This window comes from Coregonus lavaretus (genome assembly GCF_964263955.1).
Source record: "Coregonus lavaretus genome assembly, chromosome: 9".
Taxonomy (NCBI): domain Eukaryota; kingdom Metazoa; phylum Chordata; class Actinopteri; order Salmoniformes; family Salmonidae; genus Coregonus; species Coregonus lavaretus.
The window spans coordinates 57,897,267-57,921,130 of NC_139996.1; the positions used below are offsets into that span (position 1 = coordinate 57,897,267).

At 41.0% G+C, this 23,864-nt stretch overlaps 1 protein-coding gene across 1 annotated transcript in view; it reads right to left on the reverse strand.

Moving 5' to 3' along the window:
- Positions 1 to 23,864, reverse strand: part of brsk2a (BR serine/threonine kinase 2a) — a gene marked incomplete at both ends in the record, with an annotated part of 414,243 nt that overhangs the window by 49,154 nt on the left and 341,225 nt on the right. Inside the window, 4 exons of the mRNA XM_084169332.1 lie at positions 4,659 to 4,724; positions 5,177 to 5,327; positions 8,622 to 8,719; positions 11,764 to 11,928. Coding sequence (XP_084025458.1) covers positions 4,659 to 4,724; positions 5,177 to 5,327; positions 8,622 to 8,719; positions 11,764 to 11,928 — 480 coding nt within the window. The remainder of the gene's footprint in view (positions 1 to 4,658; positions 4,725 to 5,176; positions 5,328 to 8,621; positions 8,720 to 11,763; positions 11,929 to 23,864) is intronic.

Consider the following 23,864-nt stretch of genomic DNA (forward strand, 5'->3'; position numbering starts at 1 on the left):
AGGTTGGAGTCATTAAAACTTGTTTTTCAACCACTCCACAGATTTCTTGTTAACAAACTATAGTTTTGGCAAGTCGGTTAGGACATCTACTTTGTGCATGACACAAGTAATTTTTCCAACAATTGTTTACAGACAGAATATTCATTATAATACATTCATTTATAATTCACTGTATCACAATTCCAGTGGGTCAGAAGTTAATGGCACCTGTTTGAACTTGTTATCAGTATAAAAGACACCTGTCCACAACCTCAAACAGTCACACTCCAAACTCCACTATGGCCAAGACCAAAGAGCTGTCAAAGGACACCAGAAACAAAATTGTAGACCTGCACCAGGCTGGGAAGACTGAATCTGCAATAGGTAAGCAGCTTGGTTTGAAGAAATCAACTGTGGGAGCAATTATTAGGAAATGGAAGACATACAAGACCACTGATAATCTTCCTCGATCTGTGGCTCCACGCAAGATCTCACCCCGTGGGGTCAAAATGATCACAAGAACGGTGAGCAAAAATCCCAGAACCACACAGGGGGACCTAGTGAATGACCTGCAGAGAGCTGGGACCAAAGTAACAAAGCCTACCATCAGTAACACACTACGCCGCCAGGGACTCAAATCCTGCAGTGCAAGACGTGTCCCCCTGCTTAAGCCAGTACATGTCCAGGCCCGTCTGAAGTTTGCTAGAGTGCATTTGGATGATCCAGAAGAGGATTGGGAGAATGTCATATGGTCAGATGAAACCAAAATATAACTTTTTGGTAAAAACTCAACTCGTCGTGTTTGGAGGAAAAAGATTGCTGAGTTGCATCCAAAGAACACCATACCTACTGTGAAGCATGGGGGTGGAAACATCATGCTTTGGGGCTGTTTTTCTGCAAAGGGACCAGGACGACTGATGCGTGTAAAGGAAAGAATGAATGGGGCCATGTATCGTGAGATTTTGAGTGAAAACCTCCTTCCATCAGCAAGGGCATTAAAGATGAAACGTGGCTGGGTCTTTCAGCATGACAATGATCCCAAACACACCGCCCGGGCAACGAAGAAGTGGCTTCGTAAGAAGCATTTCAAGGTCCTGGAGTGACCTAGCCAGTCTCCAGATCTCAACCCCATAGAAAATATATTTAGTGTGTAAAATGTTGCCTGCATGTGCATGGTGTGTGTGTGTGTGTGTGTGTGTGTATACTTTGGATGTGTTTGACTTCAGTAACCTTTATCTAAACCAGGAAGTCCCCATTAAGATAATAATCTATTTTCTATTTTCTAGTTATTACCCAAGTGGTATAGCAGATGATCTTACTGAGATTGAGATTCATGTGACTACAGAAGGCCTATAAGGTCACCCTTTCAAAGGAGGCCCACCTATCGTTTATGAATTAATGAATCTATTCTGCTATGTTTATGAGGGCATTATGCATTGACAATTAAAAGCTATAGTGAGGCTAAGTCTGAGCCAAAATGGCCCCTCTTTCCATTACCATACTACTTTTTACCAGGGCCATTAGGGCTCCGGTCAAAAACTAGTGCACTACGTACAGTTGAAGTCGGAAGTTTACATACACTTAGGTTGGAGTCATTAAAACTAGTTTTTCAACCACTCCACAGATTTCTTGTTAACAAACTATAGTTTTGGCAAGTCGGTTAGGACATCTACTTTGTGCATGACACAAGTAATTTTTCCAACAATTGTTTACAGACAGAATATTCATTATAATACATTCATTTATAATTCACTGTATCACAATTCCAGTGGGTCAGAAGTTTACATACACTACCTTGACTGTGCCTTTAAACAGCTTGGAAAATTCCAGAAAATTATGTCATGGCTTTAGAAGCTTCTGATAGGCTAATTGACATAATTTGAGTCAATTGGAGGTGTACCTGTGGATGTATTTCAAGGCCTACCTTCAAACCCAGTGCGTCTTTGCTTGACATCATGGGAAAATAAAAATAAATCAGCCTTGGAAGCAATTTCCAAACGCCTGAAGGTACCACGTTAATCTGTACAAACAATAGTACGCAAGTATAAACACCATGGGACCATGCAGCCATCATACCGCTCAGGAAGGAGACGCGTTCTGTCTCCTAGAGATGAACGTACTTTGGTGCGAAAAGTTCAAATCAATCCCAGAACAACAGCGATGGACCTTGTTAAGATACTGGAGGAAACAGGTACAATAGTATCTATATCCACAGTAAAACAAGTCCTGTATCGACATTACCTGAAAGGCCGCTCAGCAAGGAAGAAGCCACTGCTCCAAAACCACCATAAAAATTGAGATGATTCAGAGATCGAGGCTGAGGGAGGCAGATCATAAACAAACAAACATACAATTCAACCTACAGTGCCTTCGGAAAATACTCAGAACCGTTGACCTATTCCACATTTTGTTACGTTACAGCCTTATTCTAAAATTGGAATATCTGAAAATCTCAAATCTACACACAATACCCCATAATGACAATGCAAAAACAGGTTATTCGAAATGTTTGCTAATTTATTAAATACAAAATATTAAATATCACATTTATAAAAGTAATTTACTCAGTACTTTGTTGAAGCACCTTTGGCAGCGATTACAGGAATGAGTCTTCTTGGGTATGACGCTACAAGCTTGGCACACCTGTATTTGGGAAGTTTCTCCCATTCTTCTCTGCAGATCCTCTCAAGCTCTGTAAGGTTGGATGGGGAGCGTTGCTGCACTGCTATTTTCAGGTCTCTCCAGAGATGTTCGATCGGGTTCAAGTCCGGGCTCTGGCTGAGCCACTCAAGAACATTCAGAGACTTGTCCTGAAGCCACTCCTGCATTGTCTTGGCTGTGTGTTTAGGGTCATTGTCCCATTGGAAGGTGAACCTTCGCCCCAGTCTGAGGTTTTCATCAAGGATCTCTCTGTACTTTGCTCCGTTCATTTTTGCCTCGATCTTGACTAGTCTTCCAGTCCCTGCTGCTGAAAAACATCCCCACAGCATGATGCTGCCACCACTGTGCTTCACCGTAGGAATCGTGCCAGGTTTCCTCCAGAAGTGACGCTTGGCATTCAGGCCAAAGAGTTCAATCTTGGTTTCATCAGACCAGAGTATCTTGTTTCTTATGGTCTGGGAGTCTTTAGGTGCCTTTTGGCAAACTCCAAACGGGCTGTCATGTGCCTTTTACTGAGGAGTGGCTTCCGTCTGGCCACTCTATCATAAAGGCCTGATTGGTGGAGTGCTGCAGAGAATGTTGTCCTTCTGCAAGGTTCTTCCATCTCCACAGAGGAACTCTAGAGCTCTGACAGAGTGACCATTGGGTTCTTGGTCACCTTCCTGACCAAGGCCCTTCTCCCCCGATTGCTCGGATTGGCTGGGCGGCCAGCTCTAGGAAGAGTCTTGGTGGTTCCAAACTTCTTCCATTTAAGAATGATGGAGGCCACTGTGTTCTTGGGGACCTTCAATGCTGCAGATATTTTTTGGTACCCTTCCCCAGATCTGTGCCTCTACACAATCCTGTCTCGAAACTCTACGGACAATTCCTTCGACCTCATGGCTTGGTTTCTGCTCTGACATGCACTGTCAACTGTGGGACCTTATATCGACAGGTGTGTGCCTTTCCAAATCATGTCCAATCAATTGAATTTACCACAGGTGGACTCCAATCAAGTTGTTGAAACATCTCCAGGGGAATCAATGGAAACAGGATTCACCTCAGCTCAATTTCGATTCTCATAAGAAAGGGTTGGAATACTTATGTAAATAAGTTTTTCTGTTTTTGATATTTAATAAATGTGCAAACATTTCTAATAACCTGTTTTCGCTTTGTTATTATTGGGTATTGTGTGTAGATTGCTGAGGATGTTTTTTGATTTAATCCATTTTAGAATTAGGCTGTAACGTAACAAAATGTGGAAAAAGTCAAGGGGTCTGAATAGTTTCCAAAGGCACTGTATAACTGAAGAAATTCACAGGAATGGCTATAATTGCCATGGTAAACCAAATGATCTTGCTTTCTAAGATGAGGTTGTACAGTACACTGTTCTGGATGGTGATGTAGTTTTAGAGTTGGCTTAGATACTGTATTTTTTATATAAATTATTTTGCATCAAAGAAAATGGGTCAGACAGGGTGTGTGGGAGAGCGGGGGGATATCCGTTTGGAGAGAGAATGTAACAAGTTTGATAACTATTCAGCTAACAAACTGTGGGCTGAGAGTGCTGCATATAGCACACAAATCGAGTCAAAATCAAATCCACTGTTATCCATTTCCTTGATCTGTACTGTACTCAGTTCCAACTACATTCAGAAACTGTTTCAACTCTCCAAATTTAGGACATATTTGGTTGGAGTGCTGATGTTAATTGCATTTTTTAAAATATATATTGCACTCAACATTGTGCAATTACATTTTCTATGTAATGCTCTTCTGAAACAAGTGAAAATGAAAACATCTTCTACATTTTCTCACACTCTGTATATGTTCTGGCTTATTGTATCATTGAAAGCATTGTATGAGAAAAGCACCACTGTGCGTCGGTGTGCGTGCGTGTGTGTGTGTGTGTGTGTGTGTATGAGCGTGTGTGTGTAAGAAAAGTACCACTGCATCTTTCCAAGTGTCTTAGGTGTAAGGGGGTGAGAGTAGGGGTATAGTGATGGGGTGACGGTAGGGGGGTGAGGGGGAGTGAATACCTTTCTTCCTTGCTGCATTTGGGATTGGTATCAGTGATATCCAAGCTTTTACTGAACACAGTCTTACTACACAGCGACGGGAGACAGTGTGAATAACCAGTCAGTGTGTGTGTGTGTGTGTGTGTGTGTGTGTGTGTGTGTGTGTGTGTGTGTGTGCGCGTGTGTGTGAGCATGCTTGTGTGCATGTTTGTGTGTCAGACCACAACACTGCTCACTGACATAACTAGCCCTGTTGTCTGCTGTCTTACCACTAACCCCACTACACTCTGAACACTGTATTATCTTGTCAATCTAGAGCATAAGACAAATGGTGAATGGATTGCCCTGGTAGAATATCCAAAATATAGAAGAGTGGAGGTGGTAAGAGACTAATGGTGTCTCGATGGTGCCATGCAAAGTTGATGGGTGCTGGTGTGATGGGATGGGATAGAGAAACATGGGGTTAATAGTCAAATGGTGTGTGTGCGTGTGTGTGGGTGTGGTTGTGTGTGTACCTCTGTTCCTGTGTGTTTGTGTACCTCTGTCCGTGCTGTGTCATGTCGATGGCCCTCCTGGCGGGTACGGGGGAGCCTCCGTCTGTGACACTCAGCACCTCCATAGAGTTCCTCTCCGGTCTCCTCTTGCCATGGCGGTTCAGCATGGGGGAGTCCACACGCTTCCTGGGGGGGTCTGAGGATAGGAGGGGGAGTGAGACAGAGAGAGAGAGACAGAGAGAGTCAGCCCACTGTCACCCCTATCAGACCACAGCAAAATCACAGTCTACTTGAACAGAGCAATACACAATCATGAGGCATCAAAGCCAAAGGAACTGAATAATATTAAGAAATGCTATGGATGGAAGGAAAGTAGTGTCGAAACCTACCAAAAAACAATTAGGCAACAACAAATTCAATCCCTTTTAGACAACTTCCTGGACAAAACGTTCCACTGTAATGGTGAAGGTGTAAACTTGGCAGTAGAAAAACGAAACTATATATTTGACCTCTCAGCTTCCCTATCAAATCTAAAAATCTCTAACAGAAAACCGAAGAAAAGTAACAACAGTGACAAATGGTTTGATGAAGAATGCAAAAACCTAAGAAAGAAATTCAGAAACCTATCCAACCAAAAACATAGAGACCCAGAAAACCTGAGCCTACGCCTTCACTATGGTGAATCACTAAAACAATACAGAAATACACTACGGGAAAAAAAAGCAACAGCATGTCAGAAATCAGCTCAATGTAATTGAATAATACATAGACTCTAACCACTTCTGGGAAAATTGGAAAACACTAAACAAACAACATTACGAAGAGCTATCTATCCAAAACGGAGATGTATGGGTAAACCACTTCTCCAATCTTTTTGGCCCTATAACAAAGAACAAACAGCAAAAACATATACACGATCAAATGCAAATCTTATAATCAACTACTAAAGACTACCAGAACCCACTGGATTCTACAATTACATTGAATGGAAAATGAAAATACAAACCCGCCAACCCAAAAAGGCCTGTGGTGTTGATGGTATCCTCAATGAAATGATAAAATATACAGACCACAAATTCCAATTGGCTATACTTAAACTCTTTAACATCGTCTTTAGCTCTGGCACCTTCTCCAATATTTGGAACCAAGGACTGATCACCACAATCCACAAAAGTGGAGACAAATTTGACACCAATAACTACCGTGGGATATGCGTCAACAGCAACCTCGGGAAAATCATCTGCATTATCATTAACAGCAGACTAGTTCATTTCCTCAGTGAAAACAATGTACTGAGCAAATGTCAAATTGGCTTTTTACCAAATTACCGTACGACAGACCACGTATTCACCCTGCATACCCTAAATGACAAACAAACAAAACAAAACAAAGGCAACGTTTTCTCATGCTTTGTTGATTTCAAAAAAGCTTTTGACTCAATTTGGCATGAGGGTCTGCTATACAAATTGATGTAAAAGTGGTTTTGGGGGAAAAACATACGACATTATAAAATCCATGTACAAAAACAACAAGTGTGCAGTTAAAATTGGCAAAAAACACACACATTTCTTTCCACAGGGCCGTGGGGTGAGACAGGGATGCAGTTTAAGCCCCACCCTCTTCAACATATATATCAACGAATTTGCGAGGGCACTAGAACAGTCTGCAGCACCTGGCCTCACCCTACTAGAATCTGAAGTCAAATGTCTACTGTTTTCTGATGATCTGGTGCTTCTGTCACCAACCAAGGAGGACCTACAGAAGCACCTAGATCTTCTGCACAGATTCTGTCAGACCTGGGCCCTGACAGTAAGTCTCAGTAAGACAAAAATAATGGTGTTACAAAAAAGGTCCAGTTGCCAGGACCACAAATACAAATTCCATCTAGACACCGTTGCCCTAGAGCACACAAACAACTATACATACCTCGGCCTAAACATTAGCGCCACAGGTAACTTCCACAAAGCTGTGAACGATCTGAGAGACAAGGCAAGAAGGGCCTTCTATGCCATCAAAAGGAACATACAATTTGACATACCAATTAGGATCTGGCAAAAAATACGTGAATCAGTTATAGAACCCATGAATCAGTCACCAACCAAGAATTCACAAAATGGGACAAACACCAAACTCAGACTCTGCATGCAGAATTCTGCCAAAATATCCTCTGTGTACAACGAAAAACACCAAATAATGCATGCAGAGCAGAATTAGGCCGATACCTGCTAATTATCAAAATCCAAAAAAGAGCCGTTAACTTCTATAACCACTTAAAAGGAAGCAATTCCCAAACCTTCCATAACAAAGCCATCACCTACAGAGAGATGAATTTGGAGAATAGTCCCCTAATTAACCTGGTCCTGGGGCTCTGTTCACAAACACAAACAGACCCCACAGAGCCCCAGGACAACAACAACAACACAATTAGACCCAAACAATCATGAAAAAACTAAAAGATAATTAATTGACATATTGGAAAGAATTAACAAGAAAACAGAGCAAACTAGAATGCTATTTGGCTCTAAACAGAGAGTACACAGTGGCAGAATACCTGACCACTGTGACTGACCCAAACTTAAGGAAAGCTTTGACTATGTACAGCCTCAGTGAGCGTAGCCTTGCTATTGAGAAAGCCCGCTGTAGGCAGACCTGGCTCTCAAGAGAAGACAGACTATGTGCACACTGCCCACAAAATGAAGTGGAAACTGAGCTGCACTTCCTAACCTCCTGACCATATTAGAGACACATATTTCCCTCAGATTACAGAGATCCACAAAGAATTCAAAAACAAACCCAATTTTGATAAACTCCCTTATCTACTGGGTGAAAAACCACAGTGTGCCATCACAGCTGCAAGATTTGTGACCTGTTGCCACAAGAAAAGGGCAACCAGTGAAGAACGAACACCATTGTAAATACAACCCATATTTATGTTTATTTATTTTCCCTTTTGTACTTTGACTATTTGCACATTGTTACCACACTGTATGTATACATAATATGACATTTGAAATGTCTTTATTCTTTTGGAACTTCTGAGTGTAATGTTTACTGTTAATATTTATAGTTTTTTCACTTTTGTTTACTATCTACTTCACTTGCTTTGGCAATGTTAACATACATTTCCCATGCCAATAAAGTCCTTAAATTGAATTGAATTGAATTGAGAGAGAGAGAGTGTGAAAGAGAGAGAGAGGATCACACACCAGCTACAGTGCAGTTTGCCAGTCAAGCACATACATTAGCTCACACTCAAACCTCTCCTTGGTTCCCCAGTCATTCCATGTATTTAATATATTCCAGATCTAGCACACCTGACTTAACTTAACTAATTATCAAGCCCTTGACTAGTTGAATCAGGTGGGGAGGCCTTCTCACAGTGCTTGATTTGATACATTTCCGTGACTTGACACACAGAAGATTCACCATCAACATAGATTTTACAATTGCTACTGTCTTGTGACTTTGGGGCTTAGTCGTTTTATTTTACCAATCTCGTTGCGTGGGGGCAGGTTCTGGTCCTCTTGGCTGGGGTACCTCTCCTTACGGTCCAACAGCAGGAAGTAGATCATCTTCTCCTGGTTATCTCTGCAGAGCAGATGAAAGATGACAAAGGGTGAGTGATCTGAGCAAGAATAGGGAGATCAGGTTGGTTGATACTACATTAACCAACACTAATAGTTTGTAGCTAATAGCAGCCAATAATCTCAGTGGAGCAACTGTCATTCCTTTAAAGACTTCATGCTCCATGACAGCTGAAAAAATAATTTGTATTACCTCATTAGACATCGACAAAATTATAAATTTTTAAACAAGCAAAAGTTATACCTTCTTCTTTTGAGAAGAACAGGATTGGAATAATGTTCAGTACCAACAACAACAACAACAACAACAAAAACCTTAAGCAAAAAAGACAAAAAAAAGACAAAAAATTAATTAAAATTAAGATTGGTTTCTTTTATACATAGAAATAAATCCTGCATCCCTTTGGAAAGTAGAAGGAAGATTGTATAAGCAAAGTTTCTCCCAGAACTTGATTATGGTGATATACCGTAATCTACATGAATGCGGCAGCATTTGCTTTAAAACCTTTAGATTCAGTCTATCAGTCAGCACTGCATTTTACACTGGGGACATTTTTCACATACATCACTGCATTTTGTATATTTCTGTTGGCTGGGAGTCTCTGACTACCAGAAGGGCCAAGCATTGGCTACTATATAAAGTGGTTCTTCAGAGAGTCCCGCACTACCTCAGCTCATGTATTTACTGGAGATCCAGCAATTTTCAGACCTGTTCTCTGGACTGGCTGGTTTTGGAGGTCCCGCAGGTCTCCACTGACCTGGGGAAAAATTATTTTAGTTTTTATGCCCCCAGCTCATGGAATAGCCTTCAGGCCACTTTGAAATTAGACTCGGCGGTCTCCATTGGACAGTTTAGATCGCGTTTGAATTAATCTTATTTACTGTATGTTCATGTTCACAGGACTCCCTTGCAAATGAGACCCTGGTCTCAATGGTGACCCACCCTGTATAAATCAAAGTATATTTTATATATATATATATATATATATATATATATATATATATATATATACTGTGTATTCGGAAAGTATTCAGACCCCTTGACTTTTTCCACATTTTGTTACGTTACAGCCTTATTATTAAATGGATTACATCTTTTTCCCCCCCTAGTTGTAGAAACATCTCAATGATGATCAATGGAAACAGGATTCACCTGAGCTCAATTTCGAGTCTCATAGCAAAGGGTCTGAATACTTATGTAAGTAAAGTATTTATGTTTTTTATTTTTATAAATTGCAAAAATGTCTAAAAACCTGTTTTCACTTTGTCATTATGGGGTATTGTGTGTAGATTGATTAGGAAAAACATGTATTTAATCAATTTTAGAATAAGGCTGTAATGTAACAAAATGTGGAAAAAGACAAGGGGTCTGAATACTTTCCGAATGCACTGTATATATCAAAATAACATTACAGCCACTCCAAGCTCATTACGTCCAAAGCATTCAACGCACATTGAGTTAATTCATCTGTCAATTTCATGTTTGTCCTTTTCAAACACAATTAACACATTGAAACAACTACAGCAATGACCATATAACAGTTAAATAAAAATAATCCGAAAATGTCTTGATTTAGGGGACTTTTTAGGCGATTCTGGACCGGTTCTGACTGACATTTTCATGTACAGAACGCTCTGTGAATGGTGCAACATCAAATGCTGTACACTCTGTGAAAGAGCTGGTTGTCCTGCTTCTACGTCCTGAGCTGAGATGGAGTGAAATCTAACTTCTCATTTGCATAGGGAGCGGCACGTGACATTTTCTGGCCTATCCAGACGAATGATCGTTTTCCTCTGGCTGTGAAACTCGGTGCCCCGCTCGCAATACGGCATGTAAAACAGAAGGGTCTAGGGAATGCAGCGATAGATGAAAACCTGCAACTTCAGCTAAAAGAGAAGAGAAGAATAAATGGAATTAAAGCTTCTGACTTTCTTTTGCTTTCAGACCTGGAGGAGGAGAGGAGAGATTGAAGACAGGAGAATAACGAGGAGATAGAGTAGAGAGATGATAAGAAGAGGAGAGTTAGAGGAGAGAGGGGAAATAAAGAAAGGGAAGAGTAAGGAAAGAGAGGAGAGGACGGAAGAAAGGGTGAGAAACGAAGGAGAGAGGGCAAATAAGAAAAGGGGAGAGAAAGGGCCCCGTGTAGCTCAGTTGGTAGAGCATGGCATTTGCAACGCCAGGGTTGTGGGTTCGATTCCCACGGGGGCCAGTATGAAAAATGTATGCACTCACTTAACTGTAAGTCGCTCTGGATAAGAGCGTCTGCTAAATGACTAAGAGAGATAACAGAAAACTGAAGAGCACTTAAAATCTGAAAATAGTCACAAATAGGGATGATGCATGGACCCTTCACAGCGAATCATAACTGAACCTTCAGAGACCCATACTGCAACCTTTACAGACCTTTAGGAAGGTCATAGGTAACACAATCTCAACACACAACCCCTTCCCTAAAGGCATCGTCGCTTTGCTTTATGTGTGACGCTCTTAAATGCTCCAACAGTGAGACAAACACACACTATACTCTCTATCACAAATGCATAAAGGTGAGCACATTCACACTATCTCTCTCTCTCCTGCGCCCACTCACACACACACAATCCCAACAGTGCAGAAACAATGTGACCCAGGAGCTTGTTAGACGGAGGTGTGAAGCAGGTGGTTTAAGCACCACTGCCAATGCTGTGTGATAACAGCAAAGTGATGTATGGCTGCTGACATCCAAAGCGACAGGTTCAAAGGATTTCATAAGAACCCAAGGACTCTGGAGCTTGTCCCCCTCTCCCCCCTCCCTTTCTCCCTCTCCTCCGCCTACCTTCCACAATGTTCACTCCCCCATTCACCAACCAATCGTTCTCTAAGCTTCTCTCCCCCGCTGTCCTTCCAATGTCTCCCCTCCCACAATTTCCTAATTTGTCATCCATCCCTCCCTCCTCCCTCCTCCCTCCTCTCTCCCACCTCCATCCTTCCTCACTCCCTCTTCCCCATCCCTTCCATGCATCTCTCCCACCCTCCCTGCCCTCCTTCCTCCCTCCTTCACTACTCACTCGTCCGAGAGCAGGTCCTTCATCAGTTTGTTCTTGTCTCTGAAGCAGCCCAGAGAGTGCATGCTGTCCAGTACGTCCGGATCTATGTCGTCTGTAGAGGGCAGGCTCCGTATAGCCACCTTCCTGGGAACAGGCTGCTCTGGCTCGGGTTCATTCTTACCCCCTCTAAGGAAACAGCATAGAGGGAAGTGTTAGTATATTGGTGAGTTTCCCTGCTTGGTACGCGGGAGTCCAGGGTTCAATTCCCTGATGGGAAGGATGGTTGGTTGAACAGGAGTTCAACATAAGTAAAAAATATCATGGCTGCATCACATATGGCACCCTTCTCCTCTATTGTGCACTGCCTTTGACCAGAGCTGGTCAAAAATAAGTGTACTATATAGGGAATACAGTGCCATTTGGGATGCAACCCATACAATTGACATCAATAAGTGATTTACCTGAATAGAAATGGTAATGTGCAAAATGAATATTAGGAAAATATTGTAGGACTACGGTCACAACATTTCTGTAACTTTCCCAAAATTCCCAGGTTTTCCAAAAATCCCGGTTGGACTATTCCAAGTATGATATCGGAATCCTTTAACCTTTTCACATGTGAGTTTCAAATATCTCTAACGGTCCCCCAACGTGAATCTTTTTTATATACACTATCAGTCAAAAGCTTGGCAAACCTACTCATTGAAGGGGTTTTCTTTATTTTTACTATTTTTTACATTGTATAATAATAGTGAAGACATCAAAACTATGACATAACACATATGGAATCATGTAGTAACCAAAAAAGTGTTAAACAAATCAAAATATATGTTATATTTGAGATTCTTCAAATAGCCAACCTTTGCCTTGATGACAGCTTTGCACAATCTTGGCATTCTCTCAACCAGCTTCATGAGATAGTCACCTGGAATGCATTTTAATTAACAGGTGTGCCTTCTTAAAAGTTAATTTGTGGAATTTCTTTCCTTCTTAATGCGTTTGAGCCAATCATTTGTTTTGTGACAAGGTGGGGGGGTATATTTGGTAAAAGACCAAGTACATATTATGGCAAGAACAGCTCAATTATGCAACAGTCCATCATTAATTTTAAGACATGAAGGTCAGTCAATCAGGAAAATGTCAAGAACTTTGAACGTTGCTTCAAGTGCAATCGCAAAAACCATCAAGTGCTATGATGAAACTGGCTCTCATGAGGACCGCTACAGGAATGGAAGACCCAGAGTTACCTCTGCTGCAGAGGATAAGTTCATTAGAGTTACCAGCCTCTGAAATTGCAGCCCAAATGAATGCTTCACAGAGTTCAAGTCACAGACACATTTCAACTTCAACTATTCAGAGGGGACTGTGTGAATCAGGCCTTCATGGTTGATTGCTGAAAAGAAATCACTACTAAAGGACACCAATAATAAGAAGAGACCTGCTTGGGCCAAGAAACACGAGCAATGGACATTAGACAGGTGGAAATGTGTCCTTTGGTCTGGAGTCCAAATTGGAGATTTAGGTTCCAACCACCGTGTCTTTGTGAGACGCGGTGTGGGTGAAAGGATGATCTCTGAATGTGTAGTTCCCACCGTAAAGCATGGAGGACGAGGTGTTATGGTGTGGGGGTGCTTTGCTGGTGACACTGTCTGTGATTTCTTTAGAATTCAAGGCACACTTAACCAGCATGGCTACCACAGCATTCTGCAGCGATATGCCATCCCATCTGGTTTGGTCTTAGTGGGACTATCATTTGTTTTTCAACAGGACAAGGGCTATTTTACCAAGAAGGAGAGTGGATTGAGCGCTGCATCAGATGACCTGGCCTCCACAATCCCCCGACCTCAACCCAATTGAGATGGTTTGGGATGAGTCGGACGGCAGAGTGAAGAAAAAGCAGCCAACACGTGCTCAGCATTTGTGGAAACTCCTTCAAGACTGTTGGAAAAGCATTCCAGGTGAAGCTGGTTGAGAGAATGCCATAAAGGCAAAGGGTGGCTATTTGAAGAATCTCAAATATAAAGTATATTTTCATTTGTTTAACACTTCTTTGGTTACTGTATGATTCCATATGTGTTATTTTATAGTTTTGATGTCTTCACTATTATTCTACAATGTAGAAAATAGTCAATTAAAGAAAAACCCTGGAATGAGTAGGTGTGTCCAAACTTTTTACTGGTAAAGTACATTTTCATAGGTGCTTTAAAAATTGTAATTAATCATATTGTTATTTCTAATTTTGTATCTTTATCTTTTAAAATTAGAACTGGTTTAGCATGTATTCGCTTTGTGAGAGCTGCGAGATACAGTGAGGGAAAAACGTATTTGATCCCCTGCTGATTTTGTATGTTTGCCCACTGACAAAGAAATGATCAGTCTATAATTTTAATTGTAGGTTTATTTCAACAGTGAGAGACAGAATAACAACAAAGAAATTCAGAAAAACGCATATCAAAAATGTTATAAGTTCATTTGCATTTGAATGAGGGAAATAAGTATTTGTCTCCCTCTCAATCAGAAAGATTTCTGGCTCCCAGGTGTCTTTTATATAGGGTAACGAGCTGAGATTAGGAGCACACTCTTAAAGGGAGTGCTCCTAATCTCAGTTTGTTACCTGTATAAAAGACACCTGTCCACAGAAGCAATCAATCAATCAGATTCCAAACTCTCCACCATGGCCAAGACCAAAGAGCTCTCCAAGGATGTCAGGGACAAGATTGTAGACCTACACAAGGCTGGAATGGGCTACAAGACCATCGCCAAGCAGCTTGGTGAGAAGGTGACAACAGTTGGTGGGATTATTCGCAAATGGAAGAAACACGAAAGAACTGTCAATCTCCCTCGGCCTGGGGCTCCATGCAAGATCTCACCTCGTGGAGTTGCAATGATCATGAGAACGGTTAGGAATCAGCGCATAACTACATGGGAGGATCTTGTCAATGATCTCAAGGCAGCTGGGACCATAGTCACCAAGAAAACAATTGATAACACACTACGCCGTGAAGGACTGAAATCCTGCAGCGCCCGCAAGGTCCCCCTGCTCAAGAAAACACATATACAGGGCCGTCTGAAGTTTGCCAATGAACATCTGAATGATTCAGAGGAGAACTGGGTGAAAGTGTTGTGGTCAGATGAGACCAAAATCAAGCTCTTTGGCATCAACTCAACTCGCCGTGTTTGGAGGAGGAGGAATGCAGCCTATGACCCCAAGAACACCAACCCCACCGTCAAACATGAAGGTTGAAACATTATGCTTTGGGCGTGTTTTTCTGCTAAGGGGACAGGACAACTTCACCGCATCAAAGGGACGATGGACGGGGCCATGTACTGTCATATCTTGGGTGAGAACCTCCTTCCCTCAGCCAGGGCATTGAAAATGGGTCGTGGATGGGTATTCCAGCATGACAATGACCCAAAACACATGGCCAAGGCAACAAAGGAGTGGCTCAAGAAGAAGCACATTAAGGTCCTGGAGTGGCCTAGCCAGTCTCCAGACCTTAATCTCATAGAAAATCTGTGGAGGGAGCTCAAGGTTCGAGTTGCCAAACGTCAGCCTCGAAACCTTAATGACTTGGAGAAAATCTGCAAAGAGGAGTGGAGCAAAATCCCTCCTGAGATGTGTGCAAACCTGGTGGCCAACTACAAGAAAAGTCTGACCTCTGTGATTGCCAACAAGGGTTTTGCCACCAAGTACTAAGTCATGTTTTGCAGAGGGGTCAAATACTTATTTCCCTCATTAAAATGCAAATCAATTTATAAAAAAATTTACATGCGTTTTTCTGTTTTCTTTGTTGTTATTCTGTCTCTCTCTGTTCAAATAAACCTACCATTAAAATTATAGACTGATCATGTCTTTGTCAACTTTAATTTTCTTCTTATCTTGTTCATATTTTTAATGGGCTTTTTCTAAGATAGTGATTTATTTTTCTTTATCATATTTTGCTTTTGCCGAGTATAAGATGATCATCCCCCTAATGTACGCCTTAAAGGCATCCCCAATTATATTGGGGTCGGCTTTTCTCTGTCCTCTACACTGAGTGTACAAAACACCACCACCCCCCCACCCACCTTCGGGTAGTAGACCATTCTTGATACACAAGGGAAACTGTTGAGCGTTAACAAAATAGCAGCGTTGCAGTTCTTGCAGTTCTTGACACAAACCGGTGCGCCTGGCACCTACTACCATACTCCGCTCAAAGGCACTTAAATATTTTGTCTTACCCATTCACCCTCTGAATGGCACACATACAGTACACAATCCATGTCTCAATTGTCTCAAGGCTTAAAACCTGTCTCCTCCCCTTCATCTACACTGATTGAATTGGATTTATCAAGTGACATCAATAAGGGATCATAGCTTTCACCTGGATTCATGGAAAGAGCAGGTGTTCTTAATGTTTTGTATACTCAGTGTATGTCTACATTTGTAATGGTAAAGGTTTTTATTTTTTCGTTTACATATTTAATAAATTCCAGGTCCAGAAGATGCGCTCTGTTCATTCTCCAAACTCTGTCACTTTGTGCATTTTTTATTGGTGTAATTAAACATGAACTAATTAGATGGACACAATAATGCTAAGCTAACTAGCTAACGTCACTCATGTTTATTTGTTATTCAGCGACATAATTTAGTTAATTTGGTATGAGAGGCCTGGTGGATTTGTTAACTTGGCTGTTGGCCTTCTGGTTATATTGCTAAGATGCAGCTGGCTGGCACGTGGCTGGCTAGCTGAGTTGGCAAGCTGGCTAGGCTAGCTGGTTGGACAATTATTTGGTTCAGGCTGCAAACGTTAGCTGGCTAAAATATTTAGCCGTCAGTACAGCAGTCCTGGGGTAGGGTAAACTTTATGGCGATTAACATACAGAGCGCTCAGCTTGGTATGAACGTGTTCTGTGAAAAGTAATTTTGCCATGTATTCATGTCATGTTGGAAAAAAGCAAGAGGCTGACATAATGTGACTGGACTTGGGACGTGCGTCGCTGTTTGGGAGCCTCCAGATGTTAGCAAATTTGAGTTCCTACCAGCCAAAGAGAGCGGTAGAAGCTATAGATTTCCTTTCTTGCGGGTGGTTACTGTTTTGTTTCTCTTATTGTTAAAAACCAGCTGTCAGAGTTTGTTCACAAATATGTATAATGGTGCAAAAATATTTTTTTCCTATTTATATTGAATTAGGTGTTTTATTTCATTGATTGTTTATTTTTGTCATACACTTATCCATACATTCTATATGACAAAGATTTTAAATGAACCGTGAGCTCATCGTATTTTCGTTAAATTCCCATGGTTTGAATTCCACTATCAAGCATACCAAATGCTTAGAATACATCAGACGCTGTATTCACCCTAATACAAGAAGCCCACATAAAACATTCTGATGTTTATATATTCCAAAACAGATATTATAAATGTCTTGCTCACTCCTCAGCCACTAACAAAATGAAAGGTGTTTTCATATTATTTGATAGAAAACGACATGTTCAGGTTGAGGGTTCTGATAATGATGATGCAGGACTTTTTGTATTTGTAACTATGGTTATAAATCACACTAAGATGTGTTTCACCTCAATCTACTGTCCAAACATACCTGATTCTAATTTATTTAGTTCTATTTCTAAAAGACTATTAGATCTCTCAGAATACCAACTTGTTGTGGGAGGAGATTTTAATCAGGTATGTAATTCTCAGTTAGATAGGTCTCATGTTTCATCTCACTCTCAAACTGATCAGGCCTCTGGTGATCTCATCTCACTTGCTGCAGAGCTTAATATTATAAGTATAAGATTATACTTTATTTTCTTCAAGACATAATAATTTTCACGGATAGACGACATATTTGTCTCTCCCTATATAAACAGGTGTATTCAGATAACCGAGCTGCTCCCCATAGTCATTGCTGACCATGGAGCTGTCCTGTATAGTATCTTACTTGACAGCTCCAAACAGAAAGGTGCCAGAAGATGGCGCTTTAACACAACTTTGCTGAAGAATAAGGCTTTTTTGACACAACTTTCAGCAAAGTTCAAATCATTTTTATTGTTTAATACAGATACAGCCACATCCCCGCAGTCACTTTGGGAGGTGACAAAATGTTTTTTTAGGGTAAACTGTACCTCGTTTGCCTCACATTTTAATTCAACTCGCAGTAAAAAAGTAGTAGACCTGGAAAAACAGATTGCTCTTGTTGAAAATGAGCAGAAACAAAAATGTACAGAGCAAAAGGGGAAGGTTTTAACAGCATTAAAACACGAGTATAACACTTTACTACAATCTAAAGCAGAATTTATAATGCATCGACAAGAGTAACATACTATTCTGAGGGGGAGAAAGCTAGTAGACCTTTGGCTGCAAGGCTTAAGCAAAATGAGGCCTTTTCTTGTATCTGTCACGCTCGTCTAAGGAGGAGGACCAATGCGCAGCGTTGAAGGTGAACATATTTATATTTATTAGAGTATGATCACACGATCAAAACAACAGACGAAAACGTGATGTCTACGGTTGAACACAAACCAAATAAGAACAAGAAACCACAAACAATGAATACCTAACGGCTACCTAAGTATGACTCCCAATCAGAGACAACGAGCTACAGCCCTCTCTGATTGGGAGCCACCCTGGCCAACATAGAAATACAACGACTAGAACATAAACAAATGAACACCCTGGCTCAACATACGAGAGTCCCCAGAGCCAGGGCGTGACAGTATCAATACAATACAATATAAACAGAAATTAATGATACGTTAAGGCAGTTTTATTCCTAATTATATACGTCAGAGGCGGACCCTCAAAATGGGATATTGTCAGGCCACTAATTCTTGTTTCTATCAATAATGCATTAAAACGCTGAGAATTGCATAGAGACCAAAACACCTCACTGATTATAGTTTTGTTAAAAAAGGGCAAATCTCCCCTAGACTGTAAAAGCTATTGGCCCGTAAGCCTTATTACAACAGTGCACAATCTGTTTGCAAAGGTACATGCCATCAGATTGGAACTGCTTGTAGGAAATCTAATTAGCGATGATCAAACTGGGTTTATAAAGGGTTGTTTAACCTCAGACAATATTAGATGTCTATTCCATATCATAAATGAGTCCGAAAACGACCTAGTCCCTGCTGCACTTTTTAGTTTGGATGCAGAAAAAGCCTTTGATAGGCTAGAATGGAACAATTTATGGTGTGTTTCGGAGTCCTTTGGTTTTGGTAAAGGATTTATCTCCATGTTAAAAACATTGTGTTCTGAATCCCAAGCAGTTGTGCAGACGGGAAACATTCTATCCAAGACTTTCTGTTTACAATGTTCCACAAAACAAGGATGTCCATTATCACCATCGCTCTTTGCCCAGTCTTTGGAGCCCCTTGCTCAAGCGATTAGATTGGACCAACTTATTTCACCCATCAATATTAAAGGTACTCAGCATAAAGTGTCACTCTATACTGATGACACCTTATTGTATTTCTCAGACATCTCAATTTCCCTTCCACAGATTCTGAAATTATTTACTATTTTCGGTTCATTCTCTGGATATAAAATAAACTGGGAAAAATATATACTGGTGCCCCTTAATAGCCCTGCGAAATTGCTTACTTTGCCTGCTGCATCTCCAGTGCAGTGGAATGAGGCAGACTTGATTTATTTGGGCATATGTATACCCACCAAATTTTCCCAAGTTTTCAGAGGGAACTATGTCAAACTAAAAGAGGAGATCACCTCTGATTTGCAGAGATGGTCCTCTCTTAAAATCTAATTACATGGTAGGATTGCTGTAGTAAAAATGAACGTAATCGGTCGACAACATTTTATTTTCTCTATGCTGCCTATACCTCCTTTGCCAAAATACTTTGAGGAATTAAAGTCAATGACCTCAACGTTTATTTGGAATGATAAAAAACCACGCATTCAATATGATACTCTTATGCGGTTAAAGGGAACAGGAGGTTTGTCTCATCCAGATTACAAATTATATTACTGATCTTTCCAAATAAAATCCTTGAGAGTATGGTCCGATGATTCTATTGCAGCTTCTTGGAGAGGCATAGCGGAAGCACTTGATGCACCGCATAGACTTACAGATCTAGTTTTTTCCAGTATCAAGGTTAAAACAGCATTCAAAAAATGTGGTTCAATTATTTCCAACTCACTACAGAGCTCCGAGTGGCACAGCGGTCTAAGGCACTGCATCTCAGTGCTAGAGGCGTCACTACAGACTCTGGTTCGATTCCAGGCTGTATCACAATCCGCCGGTGATTGGGAGTCCCATAGGACTGCGCACAATTGGCCCAGCGTCAGCCGCGGTAGGCCGTCATTGTAAATAAGAATTTGTTCTTAACTGACTTGCCTGGTTAAATAAAAAGTATGGTACTACGCTGAGAAACATATAGCCAACACTAAGAAGTTATGTGAATCTTCTATATGGCATAACCTGCTGACAAACAATAAGCCTTTTGTGTGGGTGCATAAGGGTGTGCATACCTTGTGAGACATGTATAATGATAAGCGCTAATACTTTTCCAGGACCTCAAACAAATGTATTCACTTCCAGGCTTTTCATGGTTCCTTTACCTACAGTTAAGATCTTCGTTAAAAACGTATGGTGTACCATGGGATTCTCCGTTAACATCCCACATAATGCTTACATGGATAGACCCTTCATTAACTTCTAAAATGGTCTCTGCCACTTATGTTTGCCTACTGTCTGTTAAATACTCTACATTGGGTGTCACTCTAGTATGGAACCGCAAAATGCAGGGATTGGGGCACGACCTGAACTGGGATACTATTTGGGAAAATGTATTTGTTACCTCTAAAAACCCAGCACACTAGCTTATACCTTATAAGTTTTTACATAGAAATTATGCAACCCTCTTTAGACGTTTTAAGATTAAACTGATTCCTACTCCAATATGTGATAGATGCCGTATGAATGCTGTTGGAACACTAATGCACGTGTTTTGGGAATGTCCTGTTGTGTCCCAGTTCTGGTCACATGTTCCAGATTTCCTTACACAAATTATGGGTTTACCTGTGGACAAAGATCCACCTTTATTTTTGTTGAATGATGACTCTTCATTTGTACTGCAACTGGTTCAGAAAAGAATCATTTATGTGGGGTTAACAGCAGCAAAAACGGTTATTCTTAGTGCTTGGATTACCCCTACAATCCTCTCGCCTCAAACATGGTTATCATATTTTCAAGATATTGTTTGTATAGAGCGATCAGTCGCTGTGATAAACAAAGCTCGGGCAAATACAGTTGATGCATGGGATGTATTATGCAACATTCTATCAGATATCAACAACTCTTGACCAAGCAATGGACCTCCATGGTAAGGTAGTGGGGGGATGACATTTTCTTTTCTGAGAATAATATAGAATATTTTTTATTGTAAACTCTACTTCCTTTCTGTAAATGTCGTATTGTGCTCTCAAATAATTGACTCTTGGCAGTATGTAAATAGTTTTATTGTATGTTAGTGTTGTCATGTCGGCTAATATTTGTAACGTGATCCTGCCTTGTGTGTTTTATAATGTTGATAAAAAAATTAATTAATAGAAACGTCTCAGGGAAGCTCATTTGCGTGCTTGTCGTCCTCACCTGGGTCTTGAACTGACAGCAGTTCGGCGTCGTAACTGACTTCAGTGGGCAAATGTTCACCTTCTATGGCCACTGGCACACTGGAAAAGTGTGCTCTTCATGGATTAATACCGGTTTCAACTATACCAGGCAGATGGCAGACAGCGTATGGCGTCATGTGGGCGAGCGGTTTGCTGATATCAACGTTGTGAACAGTGTCCCATGGTGGCGGTGGGGTTATGGTATGGGGAGGCATAAGACAATAAACACAACTGCATTTTATCGATGGCAATTTGAATGCACAGAGATAGTGTGACCAGATCCTGAGGCCCATTGTCGTGCCATTCATCCTCCGCCATCACCTCATGTTTCAGCAAGATAATGCATGACCCCATGTTGCAAGGATCTGTACACAATTCCTGGAAGCTGAAAATGTCCCAGTTCTTCCATGGCCTGCATACTCACCAGACATGTCACCCATTGAGCATGTTTGGGATGCTCTGGATCGACGTGTACGACAGCGTTTTCCAGTTCCCGCTAATATCCAGCAACTTTGCACAGCCATTGAAGAGGAGTGGGACAACATCCCACAGGCCACAGTCAACAGACTGATCAACTCTATGTGAAGCGCAAATACATTTTTCTGGAGACTGGATGAAGTCAGCCTACATTTTTTGGTTTCAATTTGTTAAGACACTCCAGGACCGGACTTGTTCAGAGCAGATTGTGGATTAATACTTTTTTAAAACTTTCAATCTGTTAAATACTACATTTTTTCAAAGAAAATGTTATCTAGAAAATATTTTTTGCAACATATCAACAATCCCCTATGGGCAAGTCTGGCGAATATATCTAAGGATAACCACACAACATTTGGTGAATGCAGATGCTTCTGAAGCTGAGAAAAATGAGTTGGCATGTGGGAAGAGTCTGACTTTTGGGAAATGGCAGTTAAAGACAAGTACACTGAATTCAGATTGCCAAACACCTATTTAGACCCAATAATCATCTCTTTAAGGTAACTTACGAAATATAGTCCAGTTTGTAACACTCTCTATGAAATGGGTTTTTAAATTATGCATAATTTAATGTAGTGAGCTTTGAAATTATTGATGAATGTCAATTTTAAAGTGGATACAATTAATTTAAATGTTGATGACGGTAGTATGATAAACTAAAGAAAATATACATTTTCATCAACCTTTTTACATTTTATGTTTACTTTTTGAAAATACTAATATTAATGGACCAAACATCAACAAATGTCAAAATTGATAGGTAGATGCAAAAATGTAATTTCAGCCTGTTGAGCCTGGCTGTAAGGCATAAATATAAGTTGTAGATTACTTATAAGGTCATTAGGCCCTAGGGGCATCAGCTTAGGGAGGCCTACAGGGCTGACCTGGAGACCTCTGGGGAAGCAACTGGGGAAGCAGAAGCTGTAACGTTTATAGGGGTCTCGGGATCCCACGGCAGCATACCAAAGATTGGTATTGACTCAGGGCTGACACTAGTGATTCTAGTATAAGTCCCCATTGTGCATGTGTGCCTATGCACGTAGAAAGAGCACATGCCAAGGGCAATGAAACCAAGGATCATGGTAGCATTCAAAATACTGTCAGGCATTGTCCACAAACGGGTGATGGACTAGTCTTTGGGCTTATAGTCAACGGGATTGATCACCAGGCTGTCATTAAGTAGAATAAGATCAACAACCATCTGTCCCTCATAAAGAATTTGGTATTGAATGGTAGGTTCTAATTCAAGAGTGCGCTACAAAAAGGCATCAGGAATTTCGATCTCAGTGTCTTGGAGAGTCTTTCCCACATGTTGCAACCTAAGTGACTGGGCCTTCATCTGTTGTTGGATTAGGGGCATCTCATCTGTTAGTTTTCTAACATTCTTTTTGACAGTGGCCAGACTGACTGTTTTGACGGCGGTGGTACCTAAAGAGAGTAGTGATCCTACCGCTGCCCCCATTGAGGCTCCAATGAATCGCGTCTGCCGTCTGTGCTCTGCTAATTCTGGTGAATTTTTGGAGTTGGGCCAACATGTGAGCTGTGTCTAGCAGGGCGTGCCAAAAGGAGAAATCCACCCCAAACCACTCATTCCTTTAATTTACAGTGCCAAATAACACTAACATGTGAGAACAATATTTTTTTACAATTTTAGCATTATAATAATATATGAAAAAATGTGGAAATCTGTTGCAGCTCAAGTCGACTACAAAATCCACAATGCAATGCTCTCTCTATGGGCTGGCTGGATAGCTAGCTAGCTAGCTAGCAAGCAAACGTAGCTATACACAATAATACCAAAGACAATATCAGCATGTAAGTAGCTAGTTGACTGTAAAATCTTCTAAACAAACTGCACCATCAAATTAGGAGTACAATCTCAACATGTTCAACCGGCAGATCGATGTGCCTCACAGAGGGTCTGATATTCACAACGGCAGATATACTTTTAATGAGATGGGAAACGTTGCCCATGCTACGTCAATGGGCCGCACAGTGCATTCTGGGCGATTCTGGGACAAGGAGAGCG